At 40.8% G+C, this 10,000-nt stretch overlaps 1 protein-coding gene across 1 annotated transcript in view; it reads right to left on the reverse strand.

Moving 5' to 3' along the window:
- Positions 1 to 3,108: 3,108 nt before the first annotated feature.
- LOC101861979 (probable ATP-dependent RNA helicase DHX37) overlaps positions 3,109 to 10,000 on the reverse strand; it is a 32,488-nt gene continuing 25,596 nt past the window's right edge. Inside the window, exons 23-28 of the mRNA XM_005106497.3 lie at positions 9,043 to 9,163; positions 7,982 to 8,166; positions 6,804 to 6,941; positions 6,299 to 6,467; positions 4,321 to 4,418; positions 3,109 to 3,781 (exon numbers count right to left, since the gene is read on the reverse strand). Coding sequence (XP_005106554.1) covers positions 3,705 to 3,781; positions 4,321 to 4,418; positions 6,299 to 6,467; positions 6,804 to 6,941; positions 7,982 to 8,166; positions 9,043 to 9,163 — 788 coding nt within the window. The 3' untranslated portion in view covers positions 3,109 to 3,704. The remainder of the gene's footprint in view (positions 3,782 to 4,320; positions 4,419 to 6,298; positions 6,468 to 6,803; positions 6,942 to 7,981; positions 8,167 to 9,042; positions 9,164 to 10,000) is intronic.

The raw sequence follows: 10,000 nt of genomic DNA on the forward strand, positions 1-10,000 counted from the left end.
AGCAGAGAGAGAGAGAGAGAGAGAGAGAGGGGGGGTGGAAGGAGAGAAAGAGACTGAGCGAGAAACATAGAGAAAGAAAGAGAGATAGAGAACAAAAAGAAAGAGAGAGAGAGAAAGAGAGAGGGGGGGGGGGAGAAATAAGCTTGAAAGAACGTCTGTGAGGTGAGCATAGTTAAAAGTAAGATGAACACAAGAAGAGCCGGGCCAGCCCACGGACGTCACTTTTATCTCCATGTCTTCACCCTCAGACTCAAGGCTGAAAATTTGATCCACATATTATATACATGTATGCACGTTTTTCCCTTTTTTAGTTCAAGTTTTGCACACACACACACACACACAATTTTTAATGTAGAGCTGACCAATATAGAAAGAAAAAAAAGGAATGAGTCTGAGATCAGAGTCTGAGTGAGGAACGCATGACTTTGATGAGATGCACTTGCTTGAATTTGACATACTTCACAGAATTGATTCCCATTAATAAACCATTGAAAGCAAAGCAATCTCTGCCTCACGTTTCCATTGTTTGTTTTTTTATCTTTGAGTAAAGAGGAGCACATCGACACTATAATTGTCATTTAGAGCTGGGGGGAAGTAAGACAGACAGAAACAACAGAGGGAAAGTAAAGAAGTAATAATAATAAATAGCATTTGTATAGTATAGCGCATATCCCCGCTCAACAGCAGGCTCTATGCGCTTTACACTAAATTATTACCCCAGCAGACCAAGGAACACTCCGAAACTTTCTCAGCTTCCCGGGAAGCATACAATGCAAGCAGCTGATTAAGCGCTCAAAAACGAACAAACTGACAAGATCTTTCGCTGTCTAAAGCCGAGTACCCATTCCCACCTGGGTGAAGTGAGGAAAATTCGTGTAAAGTACCTTTCCAAAGGACACAACGCCGGGCCCCTGACGGGATTCGAACCCACGACCTCACGGTTGCGAGTCCGAGAGCCTAACCTCTAGGCCACCGACGCCACGTACAATCTACATTTCCAAATGATCGTCCCAATGTCTATGAGAGTTACCTGGCGCTCACAGCAAACTCTCGGGACTCCGCGACTGTCGCTCTAACGACCGACCATCGTCATCATTGCCTTTCTTACCATGGGTCAGGGTAAAGGCCACGAACAATTAATGAATACTTTCCATCTTCCCCTATCCTGGGCTAGCCTTTTGCTACTTTTGTTCCTTGTCTTCCCACTTTTCTGTACATCGATTTCTGTGACTCTTCTCCAGGCAGGCTCCACGCGGTCTTCCCCTTGATCTGTTACCCTGTGGGTTCCTATCCAACACGTTCCTTGTTATGTAGCTACCTGACTTCCTGAGAGTATGTCCAATCCAAACGACCGACCAAACGTACTTAAAAAATCTCTTATCCTTCATTTGCGTTCAGACCAAAGCAACGGCAACGGCCGAGTGTTTACTTTCAGTCTAGTCAGTACCTTTTGTTGGGAAAGGGCAAGGGTTAGACCGACTGTCGCTCGTCCAAGTGTTTGGTGCGATCGCGCGGTATAGTAGTAACGATGACATGGCTCTAAATCTTTAGAAAGGTTTTCTTTTTGGTCAGAACACAATGTACTAATTAGATGTCACTACTGTATTGCAAAGGGCTCGAAGCTTATATGTATACATGTACTACTTAACCGTATCCGATATCCGTACGTCCTGTTTTACTATCGTATCCATACGACGTGGGGAACTCTGTGCCACCACTTTCAAAGAGGAAATTTACTCGTTTATCCGATCCGTAAGCTTTGTATAGCAGTCTGTCAAAATGATTTTTTGAGTAATACTGAAAGTTTCAAAGAGATCTTCGTACAAGAAGTCGTATTCTAAAATATGAAGAATACAACCACGGGGGGTACAAGATGACCCCAGGGCGTACGGATAGGGTTAAATCGGAGTTGAGCGCTATATAAATGCCAGTCTTTCTACTGCTACTCCTTGGCTCTTTCTTACTGCTGTCTTTCAGCCACAGCCCTGATCTTATTCTTAGGGTAGGTAAGATCTAACACCTAGCCTTTTAGAATAAGGGGGGAAAAAATCTCGGCGGTCCCGTGTGTAAGTAGTCCATGTTAAATATCCCTTGGTGGTCCTAAAATTGATAAGAATAAGAGTAGGCTTAGGCCGCCATTTAGCCGCCACCCGGGAAAAATTCAAAATTAATTCCTTCCAAACCGAAAATGCTTAAAAGGTCCCGCGTGCTCACATGACCTTATGCAGTTGCGAGCCCCATAAAACACTTACCAAAAAAAAGGCAAGTAAAAGTACTTCACCTTTCTACTGGTTTTATTTGTGCCAGACTGCACCTTCAATTTCAAAATAGCGATGGTCAAAGACACAAACCCCTTAAGTCCTGAGACATAACTATACTTTTTTTAATAGAAGAAAAAAAATGTTTTTCTTACACCCGACAGCAGGACATAGATGTTGGATCACATGACCGTTCCGCACGTCTATATTATTATTATTGGTCGTTTTATGCAAGAAAAATTCTTAAATTAAGCAAACCGAGCCCAAAAATGTGAAATTATGCGATTCTGTTAATTTTAACAAAGAATGATAAAGGACAATAATCAGAAATTAGGCCAAAAAATGATCAAATTTTGCTAAATTATGCGGGGTGCATAAAACCACGGGGAAAGATAGGTCTGGCGGCTGGTACGTAAATAGGCATGGGATAAAATGAGAGTTTCCTTAATGTCTGGGAAAATAAAACTCTTCAGTTCTAGAGACGAGATCAATATACAGAACAAGAGACAGGCAGCCACAGTCATGTTTTGGTGAGTAGATTTTTTTTCCCTGTGTGTGTGTGTGTGTGGAGGGGGGGGGGGGGGTATACTTAGTCCACACGTAACTCCACTTTAAATTTTAGTAAGAGATTTGCAGCACTTGCAGCAAAATAAGGTGATATGAATGCCACAGATTAGAAGTGTTACAAGAGAGTAAACACAAAAAAGAAGGGAGGAGCGATAAGAATGATAGATGTTTGATAGGAAAGAAGGAGCCGACTACACCAGAGCACCCACCAACCACCCACTTAACCCCACTAAGCACTTCCTAAACAATCACAATACACAACAAAGTGGACAAAAACAAAAAGTCAATGAATATTCATTTTATTACACTTAATCCAGTGAGCCGACGTTATCAACTTGTCATATAATTTATGCATAAACAGTTAAAATAGTGCACTTTTTTCAGAAGTGTCTAATTTTTTTAAACATGTATTAAATGGAATACTAATACCACAAACGTATAGTTTCCACGAAGTATGCACGACCTTTTGCCTTTTGAAGTTTTCCGATAGTACAGAAAGACCAATTACACTTGCTGAAGAATTTATTTTCTAGACTCATAACTTTCATGGGTGACCTTCATCACACAGAGCTCTTGAAAATAAGATATGCTTGCGAACAAAAAAACCCAATTTTCTTATAGACTACATTATAGTACAGTCAAGCGAGCTCAAACAGCCACTTGTCCAAAACAATCACCTGTACAAACGACCACTTCCCATTTACGTTCTTGTTTTTGCTTTGGGCAGGGGAGGGTAGGGGGGTGTAATATTATTATGAAACTGTCCAAGACCTCCACCTGTCTAAGATAACTACTTTTCTCTTTGACAAAAGGGCGGCCATCTTGGACAATTTCGACTGTACATCTCAATCTCATTCCAGTCTTGTGGATCTTCCCATATCACGTAGGAGGCCAAGAGGTCATGACCTCGGCATGCTCAGACTCCTTGACCCACTCCAGGTATTCCCGCTGCAGAACTGTGGAGGCAAAAGAAAGGTTTGGTAGCGTTTGAATTTGATGAAATGACGGTATGGGTGGTTAACACATCTTTCGTTTTAGTTTAAGTTAGAATTTTACAGCATTTACAATACAAATACGACATAAAAGGGCTTAAGATTAGGTGTTACTCTAGAGAGAAACATACAAAGAAAAAGAAAGAGGAAATATAAGGACAACAGATGTTTGATAGGAAACAAAGGGCAAACCACATCAGAGCACCCACCAACCACCCACACACCCATTTCAAAAATATAGTTAGGGTAAGGTTGCTTAGGTCAGCTCACTAATTATGAAATTTGGGATATGGACCTAGGAACAGATACAATAACAGTTGTGCTGAAAAAGTAATGTAAAAAGAGCATATCACCAACCCCCCACCCCCACCCCTCACAAATTAAAAATCGTAAACTCATAAGCTCAGTATTTCAACTTCTAAAAGAACTATTCACATCTAGTGCAAGTAGAGAGAAAAACTCAACAGAACCGTGTTTTTAAAAAAACAGTAGCGTGTTCTTACACTTTGGACTTGTCTCCCACACTTTCGCCAAGGCGGCCCGCGTGTTACATCCCTGGCTAAGAAGAGCCTTGAGAAATCTCTCTGTCCGGGGCTGCAGTCTGTAGCAAGCACAAAGAAAGTTTAGAATATACATCATGGTTTATGGTTTTGTTTCTGAAAGCATATTACGGCATTAACATCACAATTAGGTCATATAAGCGCCGAAGATTAGTGGTATTACTAGATATTAACATACAAAGAAAAGGAGGAGAGATAAAGACGATACATGTTTGATAGGAAAGAAGGAGAGATAAAGACGATAGGAGTTTGACAGGAAAGAAGGAGGAGAGATAAAGACAAAAGGTGAGTGATAGGAAAGAAGGAGAGATAAAGACGAAAGGTGAGTGATAGGAAAGAAGGAGAGATAAAGATGATACTTGTTTGACAAGAAAGGAGGAGAGATAAAGACGATAGGAGTTTGACAGGAAAGAAGGAGGAGAGATAAAGACGATAGGAGTTTGAGAGGAAAGAAGAAGGAGAGATAAAGATGAAAGGTGTGTAATAGGAATGACGGAGCCTCCATCACATAGTCCAGCATGATATCAATTAAGCTTACAGAGCACCAGTTGTTGAAATGCTGTGAACCTAGCACCAATTAGGTATTAAAAAAGAACAGAAAGATGTGCTATAAAAGAGTAACAAACACAAAGAAAAGGGAGGACGGATCAGGACGATAGGTGTTTGATAGGAAGGAAGGAGCAAACCACACCAGAGCACCAGCCGAACACCCACATGGTTTATGGGCTTTGGGTTAAGTGTCATGAATGTGCAGAAGAAAAAACAGTTTCAACAGAGATTAATGGCGAACATTGACATCAAAAGCATGTCGGTTGTGAGAGAGCATTCCAGCAAAAAATTATAGATATCACCAACCCCCCCCCCCCCCCCCCCCCTACATCAGTTACTGCTCTATACTTCTATTATCTGGAGGAACTTGACTCTTACGAGCACATTCAAATATACAAATCTATAGCTTTCAAGCTATACATAGAGACTGTAAAGCACATAGAACTTGCTCTTGAGTAGGAATTTGTGCAACACAAATGATATGCATTAGTATCATAATCATCATCATCATCATTATTATTATTTTTATAATTATTATTATTATTTTTATCAAAATTATACATAATGCAGTAGGGCATGCATGAAGTTCCATGTTAAGACAAAACATCTTGGTTTGAGGTGTGAGGATCTTACTACAGTATGGTGTGATAGGCTGTGGGTTTGACATCGCCAAAAACCTACTATGTCAGTGACTCTTAAAACAGGCACCATAGTGAGAGTCCAATCTAATTCTGCACGGAACATTTCAAACAGCTTCTTGATATTCAAAAGAAACTTTCTCGATTGGAGTAGCAATACATTAGGAGTGTTTCAGAAAAAACATTACCAAAAAGAAAATAAAAGTAGCCATTTCTTTCAAACCATTACAATATATCATTGCTATCGCTAGAAATATATTATGAGAAATTTCTTTTACTTTGCCCAGCAAAGCGAGACCAGCTGGACTTATTCTTCTTGCTACAATGACTTATAAACTACTGTTCAAAAATTGTACTTTCGGCTAGTTTTTTTTTTTTAAGTTGTTTTTATGAGAGGGAGAGGAGGAAGAGACAAAAAGCTTAACAATTCCTTTTCATTATTCATTTTCCCAACAGAACAGCATACAAATACACCATGGGTATTTTTTTTTAGTTCACGATTCAAAACAAGAACCATGATTTGTAGCACAAAAGATGTGAATTTCATTTAATTCCCACCTGGGGAAGATACATAAACAAAAAGACAGTAATAGACGCTACGTATACGGGGTAAAAAAGAAAATAAATACTTAAAATAACAACTGTTCTTCTAATGAATGAAATGGAAATAGCGAGACCCCTTCCCCCGGAAACACGGCACCCCATAGTAAAGGATGTAGTAGAAGCCCACTTACTTAGCCCATGACTTGACCATGGTTGCAGGAGCCAGAGTGAGAGAGGACTTGAACCTCTGCAGCTGGGGGAACACCTCTCCATCCAGGAGAAACTTGGCAAACCACCGGAAGCACTCAACCGAATCAGGAAACTCCATCTCAGTGGCAGGAAACTCCCAGTTGCAACGGCCTGAGAGGGGAAAAGAAAGGCATGGTTCTCAGAAAAGGAAAAAGAAACACTGTTTTCTGCAAAATAAACAGAAACACCGGGTTTGATATAGAGATACTAGATGTCAAATGAACAGATGTGTTAAACTTGCAATTATCATAAAGTGCCAGATCAGGCACAGTTTGAGTAAATAGTCAACATAATGACAGTCATTAACTATATGGAAATGCCGAAAAACAAGTCAGACAGACAAAAATAACAGAAGGAAAAAAACAGCTCCCCCTTCCCCTTCAGACCACCTGCCAATCCACCTAAGATCAAAAGAACAAAACAGCATCCTTCAAGAAGACAACATACCAAAACTTCCAGAGCGGTGACAGCGCACCGTGCCCGAGTCAGCATCAAACCTCGGGGCTGGCTCCTCCAAGGCTTTCGACAAGAGGCAATGACTAGGGGCCAGCTCGGGGAACCAGTGGGGTTCGACACAGCACAGACCTGCAAAACGACCACCAATAATTAATTCAAGTAATAGCAAAGACAAAATAAAAACCCATCGTTAAAAAAATAAAACAATGTTTATATACAGATGAAATTGTCCAAGACAGCCGCACAACGTTGAGGGGAGAAGTGGCTGTTCAAGGCAGATGAACGTCTTGTACAGAGTCATTGGTTATGATAGGTTGTTTTTTTAACGCAAGAGAAGAAGTAGGAAGTGGCCAATTGAACAAGTGATTGCCTTGGACAGGTTGCCATAAGAGCAGGTTCAACTGAATAATCTAACAACCTAAGGTATGGCTAACACTTCTATAAAAGATAAATCTTTCTCTTTCTCTTGCCCTTTTTAACTCCTATTGGAGCATGGGCCATCAACAACATTTCTCCAGCAAAGCCTGTCCTGTGCATCCTTTTCTAGTTGTTTCCATGATGTCCCCGCCTTTTCCCTTCTGGTCACCGGGAGGTTTCTCGGTTCGGTGGCTTCATAAAAGATGAATACCAGCAAGATATTTATAAGGTGAGACTTCCAAATGTCACGCCCCTCTGTAACAACAGGACGGAGCCAAAGGATCTAATAACTGTAAATGATTGTTCACATTTCACATACGTATCGACACACACAAAAAGATTTTAATGCTTTAGGAGGAAGGCTGCTTCGCCTGTTGTACAAAAACTTCTGTGTGTACCTCTCTCTCTAAAGTGGCGTTGGTAGTCTAGTGGTTAAGCTACCGGACTCGTAATCGTGTGGTTGTGAGTTTGAGAATTCGAGCCGCGGGCCTAATGTTTTGTCCTTGGGAAAGGCACTTAACATGAAATTTTCCTCACTTCACCCAGGTGGGAATGAGAACCCGACCATAGACAGCGAAAGATCTTGTCAGTATGTTGGCGTTTTAGCGCCTATAAATGGCAGCTTGCATTGTATTCTTCCTTCACTGTTGAGATTGTAAAGATCACAGGGCGGGAATTCGCGCTTTTCAAAATCTATCTATTATTAGTAGTAGTTGTCGTAGTAGTAGTAGTAGTATTATCATTATAATTACCTCTCATGTAGAGCCTGGAGGTCTCCAGCATGGATTGGTACACCACAAACTCCACCTCCGTGTTGCGGAAGAGAGAGGACTCCGGATGGATGTACGCAGGCTCCTCCAGCTGGGTGCACTGAAAGGCTCCCTTCAGACGTTTCACCTCCGCCTTGTCCGCGCCCGGGGGTGGGCCAGGACTTCTCCTTTGAAAGAACAAAAAGGAAATGAGCTAGTTGAAAATGACAGGTTAAAAAATGAGTATACACTCTCTCCCTCCCTGCCTGCCTGCCTCTCTCTCTCTCTCTCTCTCTGTCTGTCCCTGTGTCTCTGTCTCCCTCCCTCCCTCCTACATCTCTCACTCTCTCTCTAGCATCAGGTCTGGAAATTGCATTGGTGTTCATATTTGCTGATTACATCTTTTAGTTTGCTATGGTAAAAGTTTTGTGGCACTTGCAACACAAATAGGTCATATTGGTAATCATACTGCATACAAATGTCTAAGAAATCCCCACAGCTGGAAGTATAAGTGGGTAATTAGAGGTTGCCACTGGTAGGTCCTACATTTTTTTGTTTCTATCAATCAGTCTTGATTTTTTCCATGCATCAATTAATGATATCAACAGCTTTTGTTCAATTCCGCTATACATTATTTTGAAAAGTAGCGTATGACGGAGTCTGACCCTAAGCAGTCGATATGTTTCCCTTTACACAAACTAAAACCCTACAGCTACGGAAAATCTTCTTCTCTAAAAGTTTCTCCTTTCACATCTTTTCCAGCTCTCTAACCTTGTTCTGTCATCTGATTTTGTCTCCACTAAGAGGTACCCTGTGCAAATTGCACACATTAAAGATCCCTCGGTGGTCCTAAAATTGATATGGGTAGGCTTCGGCCAGCACCCGCGCAAAATTTTAAAACTCCTAACAAACTGAAAATGTTTAATGTGTCCTACGCGCTCATATGACCTTATTCTGTTGCGAGCACCGTAAAACACATGCCAAAAGAAAAAAGAAAGAAAAAAAAACAGAAAAGAAAACTATAACAAAACTACACATACAACATGTATCAGTGAAGACTTTACCTGGCAACATGATCAGCGAGCCCGCCCAGGACGACCTTCCTCAAAGCCAATGTCTGCTCATCAGAGGGCGGTGCCAGTCTCGGATTGACCACCATGTCGTCCTCAGGGAACACGATGTTGGCTGGACACCACAAAAACATAGCAGGAAAATGTATTCATCCATAAGATTCAGTCCAAAGCAGCATACGATTAGAGAACTAGAATAAAATTCAATTTTAAATCGATCCCCATGAAAAATTTGGCTTGCAATGACATGCATATATTATTATATGTACATACAAGAGCAAATATCAACTAACATAAGATCATATGACCACTTTAGCTGTATGTTGAAAAATTGCAAAACATCACATACACACACACACACACAAAAGCCAGATGTCCCATAAAGCGGCATTCTTCTTGTAATCTAAAAAGATGCACTTGTTTTGTAAATGAACACACTCCATTGGCCATCTAATCAAAAGCTGTTCCTACTCAACATTGCTTGACATTTTCAATTACGTAAACAAAAATTCGCTGATTGTTCAACTATTCAGTTCCTAAACATATTCTTTCATACACTGATACAGAACCATTTTATCATCCCTTTCAAAACCGTGAGATTGTCAAAGAGGCAGGACCGACAATTTAACATCCAATGGGTTATTCTCCAAAGCAGACAGAAAGAGAAACTGATGATGTCTAACATGCAAAGCCCCTCATGTCGTTTGAAAACAGTGACTGGTTCAATTTTTTGTTCAGAAAAAAGTTCATTAATACATTTCAACTCAATAAAATGAGAAAACTGTCTAATCGTTCCTAAAAAGCAAGTCTGACACCAATTCTTACAAAAATAACTTCTTTGCAGAAAGTAGCAACAAAAAAACTTCAGAGACTGAACTTTTGGCGCCGGTAGTCTAGTGGTTCAGCCTCAGGCGTACCTCAGGCCCAACGTTGTGTCCTTGGGACAGGAACT

The sequence above is a fragment of the Aplysia californica genome, unplaced genomic scaffold (assembly GCF_000002075.1).
Source record: "Aplysia californica isolate F4 #8 unplaced genomic scaffold, AplCal3.0 scaffold00538, whole genome shotgun sequence".
Lineage (NCBI taxonomy): Eukaryota > Metazoa > Mollusca > Gastropoda > Aplysiida > Aplysiidae > Aplysia > Aplysia californica.